Raw genomic sequence first — 26,781 nt, forward strand, 5'->3', positions numbered from 1 at the left:
CTATTGTAATTTTATTTTCGATAGAATAGAACCCTACTCATACATATAGATATGTTTTTTTCTAATAGCCAGGAAATCGAAGGGTCATGATCATCCAATTAAAAAGTAAATAATCAAAGCGGATGGTTGATCATTTATTTTGGTCCGTCCATTTACAACAAATAAATCAAAGGATCATGATCATCCAATTCCGATTACTTTTCTTAAGAGGCCAGGCCACGCATCGACTTTGATGAGATGGCCCACAAGATTGAAACACGTGATCACCCATACGGACGACACGTGTACAGTAGAGATGAAACAGAGAGCAAAGCTTATAGCTCGAGCGAGTGACGCTAGCAATCTTCTATCGGACAGAAAAACGATTACCAATACCTTCTTCATTTAGCAAAGTGGAAAAACGAAGAGTGGGAATTTGTGGGTGTTCATGGCTCCTTTGAAGAAATCAAAGAAAACCAAAAAGAAAGTGAGAGATTCACAAAAATGCCCCACTGACAACATCTCTCCTGTAGAATCCCAAACCATAGATTCTGATTGGTGGAACAGCTTTTGGCAAAAGAACTCAGCTTCTGGTATTTCACTATTTCTTTTTTTGTTTTCTTTTTCTTACAAGAAGACAATGATAAAGTAATCAGAAACTTATGTCGTATTCAAATTTCAATGATTCTTTGTTTGGTTTCTTTTATTTTTGCTCTTGGTGCTTTTTTTCTTCTAATCTTCTCTCTACAATGTTGTGGAATTTGTTTTTGTTTGTTTTCTTATGGGTGGGATGGGATTACTAAACTGGTGGTTCTTGGAAAACCCAACACCTAAATTATTGTCTAGAATGTCATTGTGATGAGAACCCATGTGAGTAAATGTGTAGAAAATGCAACTTAGCAGTGCTTTTACAAAATTTTATCTTTTCCTACATGTGTTTGCTACCATCATCTGAACCCTTTTGTAGAATGTCAGTATGAGCAGAACCCATACGAGTTATCCATCACAATCCTTCTTCTTTTTTTTTCGGTTTTGTGTTTTTGATTGGGGAATTTTTATTCCTTCGAACATTATGCTTACACCTCTCTCTCTCTCTCTCTCTCTCTCTCTCTCTCTCTCTTAGCTTCTAGTTCCCTTTCCCCTGCTATCATTATTTGCTTCCAGCCATCATCTGAATTCTTTTTGGAATGTCAATATGAAGATCATTTAACTTATGAACTATACTGCAATTGTCTCCTCTTTGGGGATTTTTTTAGCTCCTCTAACATGATTTACTTTTTTAGTTTTGATTTATTAAGTTAAAAAATGGGAGATGATATTTTCACTCCCCCTGCATTACACATGCGCTCCCCTTATAAAGTGATTTGACGTGAAAAGTGGGCAACTTTAACGCTTTTTGACATTATAAGGGGGGTGCATGCATAATGAAGGACGGGTGAAAATATCATCGCCCTAAAAATTAGTCGCCTTTGCCCTATCCTTGATTTTAAGGATACTGGTATCTTCTTGTCGTTATGTTTGCAATCATCATCAGAATTCTCTTCTAGATTGCCAATGTGATTAGAACCCTTACAAGTAAATATGTGGAAAATTCAACTTGTAGTTTTGTTGCCATCTTCTATTCAGATTGGCAAAATTTTCTTTCTCCCAACTTTTTTCCTGTCAGTTCCCCTTCCCCCCTGCAGTTTTTATAAAGTTTCAACTGTCTTATTGACATGAATTGGCAATCACTGAAGTCTATTTTAGTGTGTCAACAAGATCAAAGTCATATGAATAAATAGGTTGTGTAGAACATGAGATTTGGCAGTAATGTTGAAGTTCCACAATCATTAGCATTCTCCCTGAATTCATTTGCAAAGGTGTTTTCTAAACTTTTTTTACGACTGAAAATGGTTGGCAATCTTTGAAAACTGGTATCATGGCCAAAATACTCGAGTTAGATCGCAACTGTGCAACTACTTGTAGAGTTGGTCACATACCATTCATGAAATAATTAAGATGAGTGTTAGGATCTAGATGGATCCACAAGAATTGAAATGATGAAGATCTATACAGTCAAATGCCTGAAGTGGCCCCGTTAATAGACATGTCTGGGCTCTTTGTAATCACCTAGGTACTTAGGCAGTCACCTCACAAAAAGGGGAGGGAGAAATTTGACGAGGAGCTAGTATCATGAAACCAATTTTCTGGAAAAATCTAATATGACAAATATCATGCTCTATAAGAACTAAACAAGAGTAATATGGAACTAATTAAGCAAAGATGCAAACTCTGGGCATTGGGAAGGGAACTCAGACCTTGGTTGATGGTATTCACCAACCCTCTGAGCAAAATGTCTTTGCCACCCTGGTTGATGGCATTCACCTAATACATTCAAGTCCATGAGGAAGGATGCCAGTTGAAGGATAAATTGTCACATGCGATTTAAGGAGGCTAGCTTAGGTTGGAACATAGAGACCCATTCAAACCAACATCCGGGAACCTACTTGATCAACAAAGAGCCTTTTGGAAGCACCCAACATGACTAGGGTTTCACGAAAGTATATTGGGGTTGTGATGCCAAAGTAGTTAAATTCAGTCAAAATATCTTTTAAATTATTTTTTTAAATTCAGACAAGTCTCGGAGTCACTCGATCAAACTAGAATATGATTCAGTTATTTCAAACAAAATAACCAGCCCAAATAATAATCAATTCTGCATCTGAACACAATATGGATTCACTTATCTCTGGGAAGGTGATCATTCCTAATCTTGATTCAACTAAATCTTTGGAAAGTAAGCTGAGTGGGTCAATAGATGGAGAACAAGAAACTATTCAACACCCGAAATGCAACCCAAAAGAACCATGGAGAGAGAGAGAGAGAGAGAGAGAGAGAGAGAGAGAGAGAGAGAGAGAGTTGTTCACAGCTTGGAACTCCAACAGTTGAATTAAAACTGCATCAAAACTAGAAGAAAAGTCTTTATAGTCTTGTTTATATAGACCGGATTCTTATTGTACTTCTGCCAAACAAAATTCTTAATTTAACCAGCTTTCCTTTTTTAAAAGAACCAAAGTCACTCTAAACAAGTTAAATGTCTCCATAGTTTAATATAGATTGAACTCCGAATCTATGATTAGAATTTTCTTGAAACCCAAGTTACCCATTCCTAAAAATGCCAAATAATTCTGAATCCCAAAATGATGGCCTCTAAACCTTCAAAGACAATCAAGTCCATGTGCGCCATTTGCTAATGCCAGCATGATGTAATGACACCACCACCAACATGTGTTTTGACACTTTTTTCTCCCTACTTTGTTACTCTTCTTTGATGAAAATGTTGCTTGCTGATAGCTATTAATAATGCTAACTGGAATTCCTGGTGGAGAGGATTTGGCTTCGAAAAATTTGCATCAATATATCTCTGATAAAGTTCTTTATTGAGTTGTTGCAGCTCCTCTTCATTGAACCATCTTTTTTTTTACCATCACTTTACTATGGATCGTCTGTAACTGCCTTCTTGTTATCACTAGGCTTCTCTCTCCAATTTATAATTATGGCGTCTTATAAAGTTGATCTGTGTCCAGATACTCATATGAATATTTAATTGGGCTGATTTTTATTGCACCAAGATTCAATAAGATAGCATTCGGTCCAATTTTCTTCAAGATTTTGCACGGACCAATTTTCTCCACCTTCACTTTGTGATAATAAACACCTAAGAAACACACTTTTCACAAGTAAACCATGACCTGGTTCAATTTTCAAAAAAAAAAAGAGACCCGGCTCATCAATTTACATGATTCAGGTTTGGGTTTCTGGTATTTGGTATCTGGTTCCCAAGTTTCATACAAAACTGGTTTGTTAGGAAAGGCTTCTTCTGATCAAACATTTGGTTTGCTCTAGATCCATGAAGAATGCTACCACAGGACCTCACTTAAACTGCAGTGAGGTGCACATCTCGATCGTCCACTAGATTTGGACCGGTAAGATTAAAAGGCCTCGTAAAGACCCTTAACCATAGTTGTCAGCCCGTGACTCGACTCGTGACTCGATTTCTTAATTTTCCGACTCGTGATTCGACTCGACTCATGACCCGTAAGAGTTTTTAACAAGAACAGAAATTTAGTTGAAAAAATTATAATTATATTATATATCAAAAGATGAAGGCATGAAACACATAAAAGAGCTGTGAAAAGGCTATTGCATTTCCCAAAAAGCTCTCAGGAGCCAATTAAAGAAGAAAAGACAGCTGGGTTTGTGCAAATATCAAAATTTGATTGTGCTGATAATATGTGAAAAAAATCAGAAATTGCTAGAAAAATATAAGAAACAATTAAATGAACAAAATATGTAAAAGATCAAACATTTACTTAAGAAAAATCACTATCAACTAAAATGCTTGTGTTGTTGACCAGTGCCTGAAAAGATGACAAATTTTTAGAGACCAAATTGTGAGATTTTTTTTTACCGTACTTTTGGGATTTAATAATGTTTGGACATGATAGAATTTTTTAATTTTTTAAATTGAAAAAATTCACCATCGTTTGGAAGTTAAGATTTTGACCAGACCCTTTTTTTCTTTTTTTGAATTTTGTACGAGAACTGGAAAGTTAACTTTTTATCCTTTTAGATTTTGATCTTGAAACAATTTTTAATAGATTCAAATGGGGGGTAGTCCCTTATTTACATGCATTTACTTAAATGACTTTACATGTAAATTTTAAGAAGCGGAAAAGAGAAGAGAAGAGAATCAAGAAGAAATTTACAACTAGGATGTAAACTCTATGACTCGTACGAGTCCTAAGATTTCGAGTCAACTCGCTCCGACTCATACAGTCGCTAGATGACTCGTACGAGTCACCCATACAAGTTGACTCGAAATACTCATGACTCGGTACGACTCACGAATCGACTCGTATGAGTTCGACAACTATGCCCTTAACCATTGGGCTCTCTCTCTCTCTCTCTCTCTCTCTCTCTCTCTCTCTCTCTCTCTCTCTCTCACGGTATCCTCTTCCCTCCCCCCGCTGCAATTCGAAGAGACAGTGGCAATCCAAAGCAGAAAAAGAGTCTCCTCTAACAGGGATATAGATGAGACCGTTGTCTAACGTCCACCTCCCACCAGGGTTTTTCCTCAGGAAGGAAATGAGGAAGTAAATTAGAGATTGGATGGATCTTTGTACATGTTGCCTTACTTTGACGTCCCTTCCTGTGGATCAAGCGTCTCTAATGGCAAGAGAAATGTGTGAATCTTTCATGAGTTGCTTTCTCTTTCCATTTTCAAGAGGAAGCATGCGCCGACATTGGGCAAGTTCAGCGGGGTGTATAGGTTCTCAAATGCTATATGCGAACATTTTCACCGGGCATTCAGTTATCTTTTATTCTTTGAAAGAGGGACTAAAATGACTGTGTTGAGGTAAGTGTATGCAAAGTGGGATGGATTAACAAGGATCAATTGCTTGCCATAAAAGACAAGCTTAATGTTGGTTGAAGGGTGACGAAAGCTTTCAAAGCGAGGAAGTAGATGGAGATGGTGGCTGTTTGGGATGCCAAATCAGATCATCATGAATGGGAAGAGGAGTTATGAATTTCAATTGCTCCGACTGCATTACGAGGGATGAATTTAAGAACAAAAACCAGCAACTCGGAAGGAGAAATGGTTAACGATTTGTGTTATTCGATAGGAAACAGGTCAATATTTACTCTTCAGTTGCCTGCATTGGACATATATTATATAATACATCAATAGTTTCTCTATCCCATTAAAATGTCAATTGCACAAAGCAAGCTTTAGGTATATTATGGTGATTGATGAAATTTAAATGCTAGATTTATTAGGCTCAGTTGATATTTGAAGGTACATTGGACGTTTTAGGTGAATGATCAGATCAAAAGAGTGGGTCTATGTCTCTGTCTTTGCTTATAGGAAGATTGATATTAAGACATTTGATACCATAAAATATTTTTATCTATTCCTAGGCAAAGTGGCATATATGCACAAGGTTGGATGCTACAGTAGGGCATGATACTACAAAAGCGTTGGATGTACAGAGATTAAACGAAGGTCTCACCTGTATCCCTACTGGAGGAGACTCTTTTTTGGGGTTTTGACTTTTGATTGCCTCTTTCCATTTGATTTATAGCAGTGGGAGGGAAGAGAATATCAAGATGCATGTCTCACTATAGTTTATGTGAGGTCGCACCCGACTATAGCATTCCTCCTTGCTCCATTATTAGTTGTACTTAGGAAAACCATTCAAATCTTCCACAAATCCTAATATATACAGGAGATGGGGAGTTGAGACTCAAAAGTGGAAAGTCAAAAATACATATAGGAGTTGGGAATAAGAACGTCACAATTTGAAATTGATGTCAAACAAGTTACCTTACGTTTAGGTTCATAATTCGCTATTTTGACGAATTTTTTTTTTTTTTTTTTAAATTGACAATTTCATTGATACTATGAAAATTACATTGGGGACCAGGGGTCCCTACTTGCATTACATAGGATCAATTAAGGGTGGCCAGGAGCATTCTCCTAGGTCAGTAAAAACCAAAAGAAAATCTTATGGGTCACCAGCTACAGGTAGGTCCACACTACCATACGCTGCCACCATGCCGAATAACTATTTCCCTTTCAAATTCTTCATCTACTAAACAAAGGACCGTCACCATTCCCCTTCCTTTCCTTTACACTGCCCATCACCAGGGAACCAAAGTCCTGATTGCCGAAGAAATCCCAAACTCATTGGGGACATTACTATGGCCCACCTCAATTTGCCCCCCCTTCCACCCCCCTCCAGATAACTAACCCAAAACTTCCAAGCGAAGATCAGAACCAAAACCACCTCCTAACAACTAAGGGGAGCATTTACCAAGGTCGTCAAGAAGACTTTGTAGAAATGGCGTCGGTAAAGTTGCCGATTCCGGATTACTCTTCAGGAACCCCGGGCTTCTTCGAGATTCAGTCTCCTCCTCGAAGTAAGAGATAGCCATCTCCTTCGAGACATCCCATGTTCTCTTCCGATTTCTACTATTCTCTAGAAATCTGTTAATGGAGGCTAATCTCTCATCATAGGACATCCTCCTTATCTTATGACGGATGCTTTCTAGCACCATGATTTCCATGAATAAATTCCACTTACGCCCTCTGGGCATGATGAGGATTCCTGCTACCTAGGATTTTGTCCTTCCATTTTTACATATACGAGTATGTTATATACACTTAAATCGTTTTAATCTAGTCAATTCATTAAATTCGTTCATTAACTAAGTACTTCACCGCCTTTGGAAAAGGACTAAGAAGTCCCTGAAACTTACCCATCCCAAAAAACCTATTGCAGAGACAAGTGATTTACGTTAACCAAGCTTTCCCATCATTAGGGTCTTCTCACATCTTCCCAACTACGTTCAATTCAAAGATTGAGAAAAAAGATGACTAACCAGCTTAGAGCCTAAGTCCTGACCTGTTTAGAGTGGGCCCCAGACTAAGGTAGTTTCCAAAACAGAATACACCCCTAAAACATGCGATTATAGAAGTTATCCGCCTTCTTCGAAGAGCCCTTTGCTACAAAATAGTTATAGAGGGCCAAACCCATGAGACTTTTTCGGAATTTCAACAGACTACTGTTTAGTCTTCTAGCACCAGTCTTTAATACGAGGGATTTTCCAAACAATTTCATAAGGAGACTTTCCGGCAGTCTAGACCCCATAATTCGAGGATTTTTGGCTCGAGAGCGAAGGCGAGATGAATTGATGTTGCTACTAGGTGCAGCCAACGAAGCAAACTTAGGCCCCATCAAACATTCAGAAGCGTCTGCAGGCCTAACTTTAGGTCCCATCACTCCTTTGTTAGGAATTAATGACAATCTCTCGGAAGACCCGCCTAGATTGATATGATTCTTAAATTTGAAATTTGAATTCCCTACGGGAGCTAACGACACGCCGGTCGAAGAGCTCCGACCCGCCAGAAGGCATTCCACCAGTGAGGGATAATCTTCATCACCGATTTCAACCCCAATAGTATAGTTTTGATCTTGAATTCTGAGGATAACATCAGAGATAAGGAAGATCCATCGGGGGGCTAAAATTTTAGCCGATACAAAACTCATACAGTTTCGGTGATATCCTTCCATTTTGGATTCTACTACCTTGCCGAAGAGACTTCCTAAAGCCTCCACCATAGGAACAGTCTAGGCATGCAGGGGAATGCCAAAGAAGCGAACCCAGAGAGCTTCCTTACCTTGAACAAAATTCCTTGTCCAAGGGGAAAGAGACAACAGATGATTATCCAGGGCCACAGAGCCTTTTGCAAGGATTTGTAGGGCTTGAGATTCTGATTCGAATATAAAAATGACTTCATTCTGCGACAATAAGGATAATGAAGGGATGGAATTCCCCAGCACTCCTGAGCCCATTTCCAAAGATCCTGAAGGGTTTCAGGATGGTTTAACTTTTTCCCAATCAAGCAAGCTTTAGGGAACCCATTCGCACATCCACTTCCCGACCCAAGATGGATAATAATGGAAGCCCTGGATTATGGAGGCGAGAAATTTTACCCGAGTCCGACCAGCCAAGGGATAACTCCTTAGGTGTAGAGCGAGGAACCCATTTAGAGGGGATTCTGGTCCTACGGCACCAATGACTCCCTTCCCGCCACTTAAAATTTACATATTGGCAGGGAGAGCAGAACCAAGCACCAGTTTTAAGGTCTCGATTATGATGTCCTAACAACTCCCTTTCCTTTCCACGAGATGAGCGGGATGAGGAAGAGAGGAGCATCTTGGCTTGTGGGCATCTTCTACAGTTACGCCGCAACCAAAGTTGTGATAGCAGCACCGTGAGCACTGCCAATCCTCCTCCCTTCCCATCAACCAACAGTTACGCTGCCAACGCTAGTTGTCTCTTTTTTAATCTGGTTTGGTATTTAGCAGCCCAACCCGGAACTCCAACAATTTCCTTTGACTTCCTATCTTGACGAATTATTCCTATTGCGAATCGGCTTGCAATACCTTATGTCATCGAGTGAAGTAGGTAATTCACACTAAATCACCTTGCTTTGAACTTCTTCAATTGCTTGTGTGTGTCTTGTTTGTAATGGTCTTTTTATTCATGGAACATGGAACATGTCAAGATTTTAGTGATAATAGCTAAATACTTCCATAAAATATGTTATTTTGCTTTCATGTGAATCTATTAGAAAATTGAGCCACCAAAGGTGCAGGGGCAGAAGTTCCTGATGATGAAGAAGAAGGGTTTAAATATTTCTTCAGGGTATCAAGGGAAACTTTTGATTATATTTGCTCCCTAGTAAGGCAAGATCTTGTGTCAAGGCCTCCATCAGGTCTCATAAACATTGAAGGAAGGCTTCTGAGTGTTGAGAAACAAGTTGCCATTGCCCTAAGAAGACTGGCATCCGGGGAGTCCCAAGTATCGGTCGGCTCATCCTTTGGAGTCGGCCAATCTACAGTTTCCCAAGTGACGTGGAGATTTATCGAGGCCATGGAGGAGCGAGCCAGGCACCATCTTAAATGGCCTGATGCCAACAGATTGGAGGAAATCAAGGCCAAATTTGAAACAAATTACCAAATTCCCAACTGTTGTGGTGCCATTGATGCCACTCACATCATAATGACCCTACCAGCGGTCGAAACTTCAGATGATTGGTGTGATCAGGAGAGAAATTACAGTATGTTTTTACAAGTAGTAGTGGACGATGAGATGAGGTTTCTCGACATTGTGACCGGTTGGCCTGGTCGCATGACCATCTCCCGCCTGTTGAAATGTTCTGGGTTTTTCAAACTATGCGAAAGTGGGGAGCGTTTGAATGGTCCTGTTAGAGGGTTGTCAGAGGGAGCACGAGTCAGAGAATTTATAGTGGGAAACTACACCTATCCTCTTCTACCATGGCTTATCACACCTTATGAAGGTGATGATCTTTCACCTTCAATGGTTGGTTTCAATGTGAAGCACATGGGGGCAAGGTTGCTCGCAGAAAGGGCATTGTCACAATTAAAGGGCACATGGAGAATCCTTCACAAGGTCATGTGGAGACCAGATAAGCACAAATTGCCCAGTATAATATTGGTCTGCTGTCTACTTCACAATATTGTAATTGACAGTGGAGATAAACTACATTCTGATGTTCCTTTGCCCGATCACCATGATGCTGGCTATGAAGAAAAAAGCTGCGAACAAGTCGACTTGGTGGGTCAGACTATGAGAGATAACCTTTTGAAACTTCTCCTACTTTGATCATAATTGCAGTGTATGTAGATTATGAATTTTTAGCTCTGACTGTTAGATACAACGAAGGAGATTGAAAGTTTGTTACTTGCCTCTATTCTATGTATTCAAGCCAAAATCATTGTGGTATCCAACAAAACTCTTTCCTGCTTGTGATAATTTGGCTCACTTGCTCTCCTTTTATAGGCCTAAAGGAGGCTCAAGATAGTCCTGAAGGAGTAGAGAGCATAAAAACCTCGAGTTCTGGATGCTCTCTATTCCTCTAGGGCTTTCTTGAGCATTATTTTGGGTCTTTAAAAGAGGATCAAGCGAGCCCAATTGCCACCTTTTGACATTGCGCTACAAGAAGATCGAGATTCTGAATACACCTTGTGTTAGTGCAAGCCTTCAATAGCCACGCTAACCCAAGCTGATTTGTTTTAATTTATTTTACTTAATTTCTTCGAAAGCTAAGTTAACGTGGCTATGTGGAGTTGAACAATGGTACATTGTGATTAGAACATCAGGTTTGAAACAATAAGCTCGTCCTCAGAACTTACAGGTCGAAGAGCATTGGAATCTAGTGTTCATCATAAGGAAAATGACTGGTTTTGTTCTGTTACATTTAGCTGTCAACGAGAACTGGGTTCTTTGGATTTTTATTTGGTATTCCCTTGATTCTACTGTAGGGATTGCATTGATCCAAAATGATCATTTGTTGGGGTCCTCCAAAACTGATGATTTCCCAAATGTGGGGCCATTTTGGGAATCAATGATGGTTGTGAAATTCCAACTAATGGGTGCTGATGTATCAGCTACAAATGATGCAAACAAGAAGCAGATTTGCAAAGTGGTGAGAGCAAATGATGCAAGTAGTTTATTAAATTGCAAATTAGCAATGTTATAGATAGGGGCATTATGGGGATACATGGAACAGATTCTAAAAATGGGTTTGGTAAATCTGCAATCTAGAACTCCATATCGGTCTTGCCTGTTTTGGTGCCTTGGAAAGTGGTGCTCCTTATGTAATTTTGATTCAACATTTCTACATTTTCAGTAATATAGTTTGGGTTGCAGGGTAAGGTTTGCCTTTGTGTGATCTTGTTTCTATCTTCACAGTAACAAAATTTCTTGCTACTGATATTGGCACTGCCATGTTTTAATAATTGCACTAAATCACCTTGTCTTTTCTTTTTAAATTGGTACCTTTGACAGCTGGTTAAGTAATAAAAGGCAAGATGAGTTAGTGTAATTATCAAAACATGGCAGTGACAATATCAGTAGCCAAGCTCCCTACTATCGATCAATAGAATAGAAAAGGAGATTGAAATCTGATAGGATGGGGAATTTGGGAAGACTGATAGGAGGGGCATATTGGGAATAGATGGTAACATTATCAAAATATGGTATGGTAGTGCGGATAGCAGTCCCCTAAATATAAGATTGCAATGTAACTGGATTAGGTGTAGTTCATAGTTTTATCATTTTGAGGTCCATAATCAGTTCTGTTCTCAAAATTGACTCTCAAAATCCAAAATGAAAAGGGCCTTTGGATTTTAAGTCAAAAACTGAATATTGGATTAAAAAATTAAATGCAATTTTGAGTTCCATAATCAGTTCTGTTCTCAAAATCCAAAATGAAAAGGGCCTTAGTTTTTATTCCAATAATCAGTTTTGGACTCGAAATCAATTCTCATGATCCCAAAACAAACAGGGTCATTGGAATAATCAAGAGTCAATCGATTGACAGCCAAATTTTGATGTGGGAAGTGGCTGAAATCTCCGTTGATCAGTATTTACAGGATGTTTGGGTGGGGCCCACCCTCACACTCGAACTCCCGCACCAGATTCTGGATGACATCAATTTAATCGAATTAAACTGAATGGTTATGATGTACAAACACCAAATTCAGTGGCATCAACCCATACTAATTCAATCTCCAAGTTCTAACTAATCAACACTTAATAGTTGTGTTAAGAGAATTGCTTGAATGATCCTTGTTTTCATTAGGGCAATGTTTGGCAACCATGATTTTTTTTTCATGGAAAATTAGCTCACCAAGTGCTGAGACTAGGGAGAGTTGGTGCGAAGTAAAAACAGGGCAAAGAAAACTCTAGTCAGATTGAGAATGGCAAAGCAAACTAGGGTACATGGCCTAAAGCACTGTTTCTTTCGACGTAAAATGGGTGTAGAACAAATTTTAAGCCTACTTTTTGAGTGTAAAAATGGGCATTCAGATGCCTTATTTTTGGACGCACCAATCTTGTGAATCAATTCTCATGGCTTTAAGTACAGAAACAAGTATTAACTGGCCACAAATCCCAGGCAGAAGAACTGAAGAAAAACCATAAACAATGTAGGAAATTAGTAATGAATATCACCAAACAAACTCACAAAAAATGATTCTAACCCTTCTTTAAAAAAAAAGTTGGTCTTGAACATGTTCATTCTAAGAAGACCAAGAGATAGATACTTGTTTCACTAGTGCCAATCAACCCCCCATCATTTTACCCTGCTAATAAAAATTCTTATAAAAAAGTCTTACACAGATAAACAAAGAGATGGCCAAGATATGGTTCACAAAGAAGGTAGAAAATGTTGTCCAGAGACCCATTGAAAAAAAAAAGCCTGTATCCCTTTTCTCGCATTCCCATAAGGAGATTCTAATCCACAACCATAACATCAACCATCACAACAAACAAGTCTCGTCAAAGACTAACAAGACCTAAATTCTCAGCAATGTACACCCAAGTATGCTTCCATGGCAGCGTGTCATTGGCGCCACCTGGCGCCAAATCGGTCTCTCGCTCCCAACAGCAAGAACATCCACATCAGAGAGCAACTTAATGACTAGATTCCAACGGCCTGGCCCTATCACCCCTCCAATCACATAAAGTTCGTCGCCCAATCCAATCATTCCAAACCCAATTCTGCTCTGGAAGTCAGACGCCGATGAAACCACCTTTCTTAGCCTTTGCTCCCTGTCCTGCTTGAAAACAAGGCCGTGGCTCAACACATAAAGCTCCCCACGAACCACGGCCATGGGACCTTGGAGCCCCCCATAGTCCTCAACAGCCCAACGGTGCTCGGTATTTTCCAAGACCTGCACTGTTGAGAGTCCCTTATGTAGGACATGTACCCTACCACCAATCACAACCCCAGAGCATGCAGAATTATGCGTGTGATGAAGATCAGGAATTGGGTCCCACACATCCTTCTCTGGGTCATAAATTTCAGCTTTTGATATTGACTTCCTACAGTTGGTGAAACCACCTGCAACCACAATCTTTCCATCTAACACACAACATGCAAACATGGCACGGTGGACGAGCATGGGTGCCCTTCGGGCCCACAGGCGGAGGACAGGGTCATAGGACCATACCTCATTGGTGGCAAAGATCCCGTCATGGTCACCAGTCAATGGGTCAACAGCATCACTGCCACCACCGAGAACAAAAAGTTTTCCCATAGTAGAGGCAACACCAAAGTGGGCAAGGTGCCTGATTTCTGAGGGCAAAACAGGGAGGGTCATCCAAAGATCTCTAAGAGGGTCATAGAGCTGCCACATATTCTCGGGCTCAAAGGCACAAACACATAGAAGCTCCTCTGTTGACTGGACCTCTTGCCGGGCCTTGAGGAGGTCAGGGCTACGAAGGGCTGATCGCCATGAGCGGCAAACAAGCTGTAAACGAAGGTGAAGATGGAAGGGTACGCGCGCTAGGCACCTAAGTGCAACTGCGTCAGGGAGACCGTCGATCAGGCCAGACATAATTGTCCTACATTGCATTCAAAGGATTCAAAGTGGAAGACAATGCCAAACAGTTGTGGACAAGGCAAAGCATACAATCTGAAATGTCAAAGAGTATCACTCAGTCAGTATATGATGGGTTTGCATGTGCAAGAGATGAAAGATTAAATATCATGTTCACGTAACATAGAAAATGAGTCAAATATTTTCCCCCAACGGAAAAAAAGAAAAAGCCAAGGGAATGTGCGAGCTTTAAGGATGGGATGATTTTTGGGTTAGTTGAAGTTGGTTTTGGAGAAGATGGTGGATTGATTTGATATATTTTTAAAGGGAAGCCGTCGGGGTCTGGTGGTGGTTCGAGGTGGAGGTCGCCGGAGATCGGATGATGATGTTGGGTGGTTGGCTATCGTGCACAGTTAGGGGCGCACAATAGCTCTGGGCCTTCGAGCGGGATTTTTGAAAATCGAATTTGCCAGCGGATTGTAGTGGAGAAATCGGTGTGACGTGGCAGGTCACGATCTTGACTTGGGGTCCCACAAATATGGCACTTTTTAGATTTAATTGAGGCTATTGGGTAATGTAAGGGGTAATGGGTTTTTCTTTTGGGCCAAGGAGAATGCTCCTGGGTAATTCATACTATGTAAATTTTGTGGGACTACTGGTCCCCATTGTAATTTTGCTGGTATGAATATATTTGTCAATCTAAAAAAAAAAAAAATGTGCGAGCTTTAAGGAGGAGAAAGTAGAGAATGATTGTTAATGACATAAATCAGTAAGGAAGAATCTAATACAACTTAAATCAGTAATCTATTTTCCACAGTTGATTCAAAGCAGAAAGAATGCAATGAATGATTGTTAAGGACATAAAAGTAATATCAAGCACCTCATTGTTTGGATAAAAAGATGTCATTTTATCTCACAGGAGAATTATTCAAGTCCTTTTAACTTATAGGGGTTCTTTAGACTTTTCGTTATAAAATCATGAAGCGTCCCAACTTGCGCTTCATGTACCATTTTAGTCCCCAAAGTAGAGGGCTTTATCTTCAGCTTCATTGGCATCACACGTTCCTGTTGATCCTGAAAATGTCATAAATGTCCATTTGGGTCACGAATAACGCCGCCTACCAAGGTTGGGCCATTTTTGCATGTTATGATGAATTGAATAAATAAATTTATGGATGCCTACTCGCAGGAATGGATGAAATATCCATAGATCTTAGTGTGAGGCCTTGATCTTCCTATGGTGTGATGCCTAGGAGCCCCTTAGTATGAGACCTTGGGTTTTGGTTGGTATGACTCCAACCTTGCTACCTATCCCTCTCTTATAAGTTATCATTTTCGATTCCTATCTCCGATTCTCTATCTCAAGATATATTGTATCTACAGTTTAAGTTTTCCCTTTGATTTCAATTTACCGATTGATTCCTCGAGGCATTCAGTCCCATTTGAACATACTTATATCAAGAACTAATGGACACCCCAAGATGATCCAATGGAGCTGATTTTTGGTGGACACCCTATCCATGAAAAGGCCTTCCAAATGAATGCTTTGGATTCCCTCCCCCCGCCCCCCCCCCCCCCCCCCCCCCACACACACAATGTGGACCCACCCCTGTTTTCTGTTTTCTGCACTTGAGCGTAGAAACAGTATTCTCATATATATATATATATATATATATATATATATATATACCCTCATACTCGCTTATATGAGGTGACGGCTAGAAACTCATGTGGGCCCACATTTTTGGGGTGATCCAAACCATTCATTTGATAGGCCCTGACATAGATAGGGTGTGCCCAAAAAGTCAGCTCCATAGCATCATCCCAACCCTTCGAACTGGGCAAGTGAAAATGGGCAGTTATAAATTTGCCCAAAATTTTCCATTTTTCACCTCCACAGTTCTACGGGTTGGGATGATCATATGCAGCTGATTTTTTGGGCACACCCTATCTATGTAAGGGCCTATGAAATGAACGGTTTGGATCACCCCAAAAATGTGGGCCCACCGTGTTTCTAGCCGTCACCTCATATAAGCTTATATGAGGGGCCGCTCACAAACACCTTCTCTATATATATGAGAAAAGTGTTCCTGCGCATCTGCTCAGATAGCTTATTTGAGCAGCTGCTTCAAAAACTCATGTGGCCCCACATTTTTTGGGTGATCCAAAGCATTCATTTGGAAGGCCCTTCCACGGATAGGGTGTGTAACAAAAATGAGCCCTTTAGGATCATCCTAATCATCCTAATCCTGCCATTTGTGGAGGGAAAAAATGGTAAGAAACAGTGTCTGTCCATTTTCCCCTCCACCTTTGATTGGGTTAGGATGATCCTATAGGGCTGATTTTTGGCACACACCCTATCCATGGAAGGGCCTTTCAAATGAATGCTTTAGATCACCCCAAAAAAGTGGGCCACATGAGATTTTTAAGCAGCTGCTCAGATAAGCTATATGAGCAGCTGCGCAGGAACACTAGTCTCTCTCTCTCTCTACATATATATATATATATGAGAAAAGGGTTTCTGCGCTCGAGCACAAAAACAGGGTGGGGGGGGGGGCATCCTAACCATTCTCTCTCTCTCTCTCTCTCTCTCTCTCTCTCTCTCTCTCTCTCTCTCTCTCTCTATATATATATATATATATATATATATATATATATATATGTGTGAGGAATAAGATTGTGCGCTCGACCGCACCAAGCTTAGGTGCGGCCCACATTGTTAGGATGATCCAAAGCATTTATTTGCAAGGCCCTTACATAGATAGGGTGTGTACAAAAAATCAGCTCCATAGGATCATCCTAACCCATCCAAAAGTGGAGGGCAAAATGGACAGACATCGTTTGCCACAAATCTACACATTTTGCCCTCCACTTTTGGAGGGGTTAGGATGATCCAATGGAGCTGATTTTTTGTACACACCCTATCTATGATGGGGCCTTACAAATGAATGGTTTTGATCACCACAAAAAAAGTGGGACCCGTGTGTTTGGGCCCTCGACCGCATATAACCTTATATGCGGTCGACCGCACACTCCTTTTCCTCCACTTTGTTTGGATGATCCAAAGCATTCATATGATAGGCCTTCACATAGATAGGGTGTGCCCAAAAAATCAACTTCATAGGATCATCCTAACCCTTCCATTTGTGGAGGTTGAAATTGATGGGTATAAACCTCCATAAATTTGCCCATTTTTAACCTCCATAAATGGAAGGGTTAAGATGATCCTATGGACCTGATTTTTTGTAGGCACCATATCCATCTAAGGGCCTTTCAAATGAGTGGTTTCAATCACCCCAAAAATGTGGGCCCCTTATGTTTTGCGAGCGCCACCTCATTTAAGCTATATGAGGTGACACCTTAGGAACTCTATTCTCATATATATATATATATGAGAAAAGGGTTTCTGCGCTCGAGCACAAAAACAGGGTGGTGGGGCCGTTGGGGCGGGGGGCATCCTAACCATTCATTTGGAAGGCCCCATCATGGATGTGGGCCCTACTAAAAATCAGCTCCATTGGATGAATAATGGGTGTCCATTTGTGGGGCCAAAAATGGACAAATACTGTTTGTCCAAAAATCTGTCCATTTTTTGCCCTACAAATGAACACCCTAAGGTGATCCAAAGGAGCTGATTTTTAGTGGACACCATACCCATGAAAGGGCCCATCAAATGAATGCTTTGGATCCCACCCAAAATGTGGCCCCACGCTGTTTCTGTGCTCGAGCGCAGATAAGCTTATCTGCGCTCGAGCACAGAAACCCTTCTCTCTCTCTCTCTCTCTCTCTCTCTCTATATATATATATATATATATATATATATATATATATATATATATATATATATATAGTGGACACCATATCCAAAAGTGTTTCTGAGCTTGAGCGTCAAAAATAAGGTGGGCCCACATTTTTGGGGTGATCCAAAGCATTCATTTGAAAGGCCCTTGCATGTATTGGGTGTGTACCAAAAATCGGGTCCATAGGATCATCCTAACCCATCCAAAAGTGGAGGGAAAAATGGACCGATACTGTTTCTCCACAGATTTGCCCATTTTTCCCTCCACAAATGGAAGGGTTAGGATGATCCTATAGACCTGATTTTTTGTAGGCACCCTATCCATGTAAGGGCCTTTCAAATGAATGCTTTGGATCACCCCAAAAATGTGGGCCTGCATGAGTTTTTGAGCTCGAGCTCAGAAACACTTTCCTCATATATAAAATCTTGTAAGACAGAATGCAAATCCAAAATATTACAAGCATGCGGGATTGAGCCTCTAGCTCAATGGTCAAAAGGCTTTGTTCTTCGACCTAGAGGTCCGAGGTTCGATCCCAGCTTTACCTACCAAATAAAAAATAAAAAAAGAATGCGAATCCAAAATAATCAAAGTCAAGACATGAATCATGTATGCAATGTAACAGGTCCAATGATGCACGAGCCCTATATCAATGAGTCCACTGAAAAAACATTTTACTCTGAATGAAAACGGATGAGAACACCGCATGCAAGTTTGAAGTAAACTCCCTTTTAGAAAAGTGCAGCATCCATGCAAGTGCATGCAAAGTAGTCCTCACTGAACCCGTACAGGTGTGGCTCTTTGGCTTAAAGTCATGGATATGCTCCCCAGTGACGCAAGTTCGAATCCCCACGAGCTTACCAGATGCGCATGGTTTACGGGTGATTGCGCGAATCCGTGGGGAATAGTCCCACCCTAGAAATTGGGGTGGGGATATCCTATGTCAAAAAGAAAAAGAAAAAAGAAGGTAGTCCTCACTTTCTTAATGCATGAAAGCACATGCTCAGTAAAACAGAAAAGAAAAGAAAACATGAAAATAAACCCTCCTTCCATGATCAACATAAAATACTAGCCAAAATGAGTCTAAGCATTTCCAAATGCCAGCTGTACGCCTATACGCGTGATAGACAAGGTTCCAAATGATAGAATTTTATGATGAAAGTTCAGAAAATGCTATAATAAGCAAAAAAACACACTTACAAACCATCGTATAAGCAAAGACAACCATCCATAATGGTTTAACAGCATCGAAAACCTATATAATTCATATTATACATAATGCATATACTACATTTCACGTGCAGTTCATATAAATATAATTATATAATACTAATGCATACTGATATAGTATCTCACTAGTATACTTACGGTTTTAATTTCAATATGTCTTCTGGATTCAGTAAGAGTCTCGATGGGGATGGAATTGGAAACATTTTGGTCGTTTCGTGGGTCGGAGGAAATTTAAAAAACATTTAGATGTCACAAGCACCCACAGTTGCATGTGCACCACTTGCCACATGCCACATACTTGCCGATCCATCAGAAAGTGGCCCGTCCACACACGCCCATGGCCTTGATCTCAACCTCACCTTCACCTGTGCCTATGCGCCCCCACCCACACCCACACACACGCGCGCGCGCACACACACACATAATGTATGCAAACTTCTTTTTTTTGAATGGTAAAGAATGAATTAATAATAAGAATAAGGAATAACTCCCGAGATGATCAACAACTTGGCAGGAGGGGGCAAGACTCCCCAATCCGCCCTGGCACAAACTTAGAAGAAGGAATCTTCCCTCATGGGTGTCACTCCCACCTAGAACTGCGATTCGGCGCTCTTAGGAAGGAGCTTCTGGGAGCGTGACCCCGAAGAGACAGAAACCGCTCCCATGACACCCCAACCTGCTCCTATTACTCAGTCAATCCTACCATCACCAACTTCCTTGCATCAAACTCCCTCAACTCTCCAAAGTACTTCATTGGAGTAAGCACGCATCTTAAGAAAGAATGACAAATGAGGACACGAAAATGAAGATATTTAGAAATTACTGCTTTTTGACGTACTTAAATTTTGAAATACACACACACATATATGTATATATGAAGATGGTTAGAAAGCCAATAGTACTTAACAGAGCAAGCTTATGTAGCCCTTACCACCTTTTTTTTGTAACCCCTACAACTGTAATTCTTATACAAACTCACAAACAGTAGCAAGCTTATGGTACTTAACAGAGCCAAGAGCCAATAGCACTTGTCTAGCTCAGCTTCCCTCGTTTCATCGAAAAACAAGTTGGTCTGCCCACTTAAATTGATAACCAAGGCAATGACTGAGATTAGAAAGGCACTAAGAGAGAACTTCCAAATCCAAAAACACTAAAAGCTATCCCTATGGTCGTCATTCATCTAGGCACGTGGGTATAGGAACTCTTGCCTTCCAACCATTATAAAAACATCAAAAAGCCCCAAGAGAATGTATTGAGGTAAAAATCAAGTAATGCATAGAGATACTGATGCATAGAAGTGTTGTTGCATTATATGATTGATCAAGCCCCGTTTTTCTACTAATCTCAAGCCTCTTTGATTCAACAATGGCGGCCCAACCATGGCAACAATTGAAAGAACCGTCCCTATCCCCATTCTCTGTAGAACATTAATCCCTTTGCCATCTTTCATTCATTGTATAAAACTAAAAGACGTGATAGCTAAAGAGAAACAGAGGGAGATTTCAGAAGTGAGAGAGAGAGGGAGATTTCAGAAGTGAGAGAGAGAGAGAGGGAGATTTCAGAAGTGTGTGTGTGTGTGTGTGTGTGTGTGTGTGTGTGTGTGTGAGAGAGAGAGAGAGAGAGAGAGAGAGAGAGAGAGAGGCCATTAGCTGCACAAGACCTCAATAAAAGTGTAACTTGCCAAAACGCCATTTTACTGGTAAGGGAGCTGTATTCCTAGGAATTTCTTCAATGAAGCTTCAAGATCTCTTTACTGTAAAACTCCAGACCCTCCCTCCCTCCTAACAAGTGCAACTTTTCCCATTAGAAGATATTTTTCTCTCTGCAAGCCATATAAAAAAGTCAGAGATCTGATTTTTTTTTTCCTGCAATAACACGTATTTGAACTGGAAGTCTGCAAAATGGTCAGAATGTCCTCCCAGAAAGAACCAATTCCATTCGTGGAGAGAGAGAGAGAGAGAGAGAGAGAGAGAGAGAGAGAGAGATCGTCGGCTCGCACCGCAGAGATACTTGAAGGAGGAAGATAGCTGAGAGGAAGAGATGAAAAATGAGAGTAAAAAAGCGATGACGAAGAGATGAAAAATAACAGTGATTAGGGCTTTAGCCTGAAAAACGCAATAAATGGATTTTATGAAGCGACAAATAGTCGCTCCACAAAATCTCAGTTGAAAAACCTATTAATTAAAAATAATGTGCTTTTATTAGATGTGCCAAACTACATTCTTTCGTTATTTTTTTCCCTTTCTTTTAAGCAAAAACCCCCAAGAATATATTCCAAGAAGGGTTGCTGCACACGCCATAAATATCCTCGATGTTCCTAAACATTGGAACTAAAGCAATGAAGCTCCAACAGATTAGTGGCAAAAGGAAAACTCATTCATAGCCTACATAAAATCATGTCCTTTAATATCCCAAAAATCTTGAGACGAAACCACACATGAAACCATCAAGACCAAGTGATTTATCTCTGTTAAAATCAAATACCGCTCTCCTAACCTCTTCACAAAAGCAAGGAGCTTTCAGAAAATCTTCATCATTCTTAGATAAGAAAGGAAAATCCATGTATATCCAAGGAAGAGAATTCCAATCCGACAAAAAAGATAGAAGAGAATGCAAAATAATTGCTTCCTCCATCCCTTTATGATCCTCAAAAGTATTACCTCCTATTTTTACAGAACGAACTGGTTTCTTTCTTTCTTGTGAGATTGCCATCCACGAATGAAAAGAACCAAATTTCAATCGATGGACACTACCTACAAGGATTTAGATTTTTTTTATTTTATTTTTGAATGATACAAGGATTTAGATATTTGCCTGAAGAAAATTTCATCTTTACCATTTAATTTCTTTGAACAAATAAATCATTAAATAAAGAAAAGCCATGATGACATACAATTGAGGTAATGGAAATAAACAACAAATGTAAGAAAAGAGAGGAGAAGAAAAGGAAAATAAGACAAAATTACAACTCAGGCATCTCATGCCAAATTACACATCTTTGCAACTAATGCAATGTTTTGCAAGTTTATCGACATTTGAGTTTCCTTCCCATGAATATGGGAGACAGCACTCAACAAACCTCGAGCAAAGAACTTCTAATTCTCAGAAAAGGCACAGAAATCTTCGAGGCCAAAAATCCTTCTTAGGCCCGGTAATGATAACAAAAGAATCTTCTATTATTCATGCCTAATCATAGCCAATTTCTGCCAAGCACTTGACCCCAAACCAAGCAGAATTCACTTTAAAGAAGAGCTTTACTAAAAAAACAAAAAAGGGAAGCATTGTAACGAAGAAGGGAAACACAAAGATTGCAAAGCAAAAAGGAAAGCCAAAGGCAAAATTTATAAGTGATGTTATTGAGGACTAGAAATATCCTGATTATCTTCCTCAACTACTCAAGGGAACTTGATAGTCTAGAATAGACATGAGACAACTACGACCACATACAGATATGTCAGAGCATTTTCCAAGGATTGTTTGCTTCTTTGAATGAGTGAGATTGATCAACTTGGCCCAAATAGGAGGCAGTGAATACCAAACCACACTCCAAGAGAAAACATCTTTTTTTTTATATCTTTTAGTAGTTAAAAGGAACGTCTTCAAACATTACCCCACCACGTAGGCGATGAACGACAACAAAAATTCTTCTTGAGAACACCAAGCCCCGTCACTGCCAGTTTGGAAAATGACACACCTTGGATTGCATGATCCAAGCAAGGGCAATGTAAAAGGCAATGGGTGAAAAAAAATACTGGCCCAATCAATGAGTTGCTCGAGCCAACTCGGCTTTGACCCTACTAAGTCAAACAAAAACTTGCAATGTCAATAATTGACTCATCCGAGTCAACTCGGTTTCGCCTGTGCTTTTTGCCTCTCATTCTTTTTAATAAAAGTTCTTGCTACCGTTAAAAAAATGAGTTTCTAAACATTGGGAAAGATGTCAAAAAACAAGAGCATCCTGAAACTGCAAAACTCTAATACCCACCGCAGTAAAAGAAACATCAAATGTTTTCAACCATCTTCTTTTGAGGTCAAACACAACTTATATGTGCCATCAAAACAATGGATAAACAAAAAACTACAGAATATAAACACCAATGAAATAAAATATAACAAATAGTTGTTTTAAGAACTCATGACAACGCGATTCCATTGTATGATGGAAATTCCCAATAATCAGCGAAGCTTGTGTCTTGCACTACTTGATCCAGCCATGTAAAAATCTCAAAACATAATAAAACATGAATATTAAGTTTAATTGCAAAACCATAACCATAAACTCCCACAAGAGATCATTTGAAGTATCAAAGACCTTTGATTTCGTAGTAAAAAAATAAAAATCCCTCAAATTTCCTGCAAAAGGTAGTGCTAGGCTATAGGCATTTTAATAGAAAGGCTATAAAGTATATCTTAAAATATGGAGGGGAACCTTTTTCATTGACACCTTTTCAGCTCCTTCTTGTTGCCCAAAAGTTCAGTCCCACGTCAGATTGAAGACTGAATATCCAGAGCTTATAAGTGAAGGTTGTTCTCCTTATGGATAGGAATCAATGAAAACTAGTCAGGCATTTATTTACTATTCTTGTATGACCCCAGCAAGGCCAGGCCAGGCCAGGCTGTGGGAATGGCAGGACAGGGCATGGCGTTGGTGTGGTGTGCATATGTAGGTGGGCTTCTTTTCAGTTTCTTTTTTTATTGTTTCCATGCAATGCGATTTTCACATTCTATTAACATTTTCATTTTTTAGAAGTTGGACAATGGAGTTATTAGCATTTAATAGCATGGTTTGTGTGTTCTTTAGATTATGTTTTAACCTGTATTTTGCCCATATTAAGCTCCAAGTGATTGTATCTTGGAGGGAGTCATCATGAAGCCAATCTGAATCAAATACTCAATCAAAGTGGAGATGTTATTTGCCTTCAGGACAGCATGTTTCCCAGGTACTTCAACCAAATCGAGAAAGTCATTTCATCCTTATTGTAGTGCTTCAATTACTAGTTTCACTCCAGACCAAGGTTGCCAGAGCGGGAATCATTGGGGAGTTGGGAATCGCCAAGGAATCTCAGGGGAATCACCGAAAATTGTGTTTAACATAACATTAAACCGCGGTTTCCAAAGTGGGAATCGCGTTTCCGGGGAATCATAAACCACGATTCCCAAAAGTGGGAATCGAGTTTCCGGCGAATCCGAACTGGAATTTCCAGTTTTTTGGGATTCGAGAAAATTCGCATTTTAGATTCGCGAATCGGGGAATCACGGTTCCCCACTCTCAGGGAAGAATCCTACTTCCTTGATCCAGATAGTTACTTGGGATTTTACTATAGTTGGTTTTCATGGAAGTTCCATTGAATTAGTTATACTTCTTAGAAAATTAATTAGAACCCATAGATCACATATGTCACATTTAACCAACACCTTAAAACTCATAGATCATCCGAGCCGACTCACATTTGCCAGGTGAGTTCTTGGCCAAGTACAAGTTTTTAAACAAAACACGGAACCGCTAAAGCTCTAATAGCCACCAAAATAGCAATCTAAAAGAAACAACAAGTATTTTAAAGTATCTTCTTTGGGGTCAAATAAAGATTTGCCACGGAAACAGTGGGCAAACAGCAACTGCCAACATGAAGAATGCATATATAACCAAAAAAAAAAAAAAAAAAACATTTCAAGAACTCATGAATTCCAATGCAATAAATCAATGAATCCCATGTCCCGAATTACTTCATACAGCCATTTATAAATCTCTAGAAAGCACAAAAACAAGAACACTGAGTTTAGTTGCAAAACCCTAAGGGTGATGGATTAGGGGTTTTGCTTGGCATTCCGGTGCCACGTCAACAAAATCCCTTGTTTGGTTGCCAAGATAGCATTGAAATCCCTGGAGACTACCAAGAATACCTCTTGGGTAGTCACTGCATGTCTCCTGATGTGGCATCCATGTCCCCTCCTTATAACATCGAACCAAATTCCTCAAAAAAGGTGGAATTTGGCTTGGATTTTCTTGGGAATGATGCTTTTTATCTTTCTCTCTCCAAAAAAACATGTTTTATTTTACCGACGCACAAAGAAAATATTTTGTTGGTTACGAATCTACCAGATATGTCTGTTCAATCCCCGTTGAAAATCGATTTTACGGTATAGACGCTTATGACCTCCCCCTCTCTCTTCTCTTTCTATATTTATTCCCCCTTTTTTTCTTATTTATTCCCCCTGTCTCTTCTCTTTCTGTATTGTGATGACACCCCCTCTAATTATTCTACGAGGAAAATTCTAGGTAAATCAAATGCTTATCTCCTCCATGTTAACTACTTATACCACTAATCTACGAGGTAACTACCTACAACCAAACAAAGCCTAACAGTTACCTCCTCTGAGAAACTAAACAAAACCGCGTCTAATCAAAGCCCTTTATTTTCAAAGTAAAACGCACCTAAGATTTCCTACAAAAGGCAGTAAGTAAACAGGAGTACCAGAGTATAAACACCTAAGAAATCAATATTAGGTCAAGAAATTCGCAAAATGTAACACATTTCTATCATAATGAAGAAAATGCACAATGAATCGCTGACAATAACAAAAAGTGACATCATAAATGACTTGATCCATCCATGAAAATGTCTAGGTCATCATCAAAGAAAAGAAAATTGAATTGAAAAACCCCTAAAAGCTACAAACACTAACAATCTAACAAAAAAGGCAAAAGCCCACTTCACATTTTGCTAAGAATGACAGTAAATAAACTTACAATTTCAAAGTATAACACAAAGGAAACCAAATTGACATCAAAATCAGATCAGGAACTCCATTGAACCCTACATATTATTCTTACACAACGAAATTCGCACCAAAAATGAAACAACTAAAACAAAAATCCATATCCTGAGTTAGATAATCAAGCCATGTACAAAATCTCAAAGAGAAGGGATTTTACCTTGAAAATTGAGACGAGATGGAGAAAAACCCTAAGCCTCGCCTCTCTTATTCGGGTTTTTTTGGAGATTGGAAAAAGGAGAGACCTTTGAAATAGCGGCGTAGCGTAGGATTGCGTTCGAAGAGGTGTGTTTTGTATGTGGAAAAGGGTTTAATTCTAATGTAGTCCGTTGGGTGTGAGGGCTTAACCTGCGCCTACCCTAATCGCACAATTCAATGAAGGGCTTTCTTGAGATTTTCTTACAACGCAAGTATATGCCTAGAATCTATATATCCTGGAGAAACGCATTTAACGGGTGGCTGTTGCATCAGACAGCAGCCACGTCAGATGAATTAGATGAAAGAGACAAAATCTGCTAAAAATTGAACACATCTGGCTGTTCTCTCATGCAACAGCCCGCCGTGAAATGCCTTCACGCAAAGCCCCTAGCAAATCCCTAATTGATATGGTTGTTATATATATATATATATATATATATATATATATATATATATATATATATATATATATATATATATATATATGAATGCTTATGTAGACAATGTTGTAGATTTATTCATCTAATTAAAATATAGCCTACCTGATTTCTGTGAAAAAACGGAAAGAAGATGAGTAGATGAACCTTTTCGATGGGCGAGATGAGGCATAGACTGCATCGCTCTTTTTAAGGTGATTTTGCGCCTCTGTAGAAAAACCTCCGGTGCAGCAGATCTGAATGCAATCACCCTCAAAATACAACAGCCCGACGCACTGGCGATATCTATCTGAACTGTACAATCAGATAGATCTGAACTGTACGATCAGACCAAACAATGAACAATATCTGATTGCCCAACAAAACAGTAAAATAGTAAATGAAGAAAGAAGAAGGCAAATATTGTTT

The 26,781-nt window shown here is 39.6% G+C and overlaps 2 protein-coding genes across 3 annotated transcripts; one reads left to right on the forward strand and one right to left on the reverse strand.

Annotated features, from left to right (window-relative positions):
- The first annotated feature begins 361 nt into the window (after positions 1-361).
- On the forward strand, positions 362-10,303 carry LOC143881428 (nuclease). 2 transcript variants are annotated; one of them, XM_077384494.1, is made up of 2 exons: positions 362-572; positions 9,179-10,303. In XM_077384494.1, the coding sequence occupies exons 1-2, from the start codon at positions 428-430 to the stop codon at positions 10,213-10,215; spliced, it is 1,182 nt and encodes a 393-aa protein (XP_077240609.1). In that variant the 5' UTR covers positions 362-427; the 3' UTR covers positions 10,216-10,303. The 2 variants fall into 2 exon arrangements, with proteins under 2 accessions (XP_077240609.1, XP_077240617.1); XM_077384502.1 differs by having other exon boundaries at positions 9,185-10,303.
- A 2,231-nt stretch (positions 10,304-12,534) lies between these two features.
- Positions 12,535-26,122, reverse strand: LOC143881440 (Galactose oxidase/kelch repeat superfamily protein). The gene is made up of 2 exons (XM_077384509.1): positions 25,899-26,122; positions 12,535-14,033 (listed from the first exon to the last, which is right to left on the reverse strand). Exon 2 carries the CDS (start codon positions 13,971-13,973, stop codon positions 12,912-12,914), a length of 1,062 nt encoding a protein of 353 aa, XP_077240624.1. The 5' UTR covers positions 13,974-14,033; positions 25,899-26,122; the 3' UTR covers positions 12,535-12,911.
- Positions 26,123-26,781: the final 659 nt, after the last annotated feature.

The sequence above is a fragment of the Tasmannia lanceolata genome, unplaced genomic scaffold (genome assembly GCF_043159265.1).
Source record: "Tasmannia lanceolata isolate RefF3 unplaced genomic scaffold, GAP_Taslan_0.1 ptg000002l, whole genome shotgun sequence".
Taxonomy (NCBI): Eukaryota; Viridiplantae; Streptophyta; class Magnoliopsida; order Canellales; family Winteraceae; genus Tasmannia; species Tasmannia lanceolata.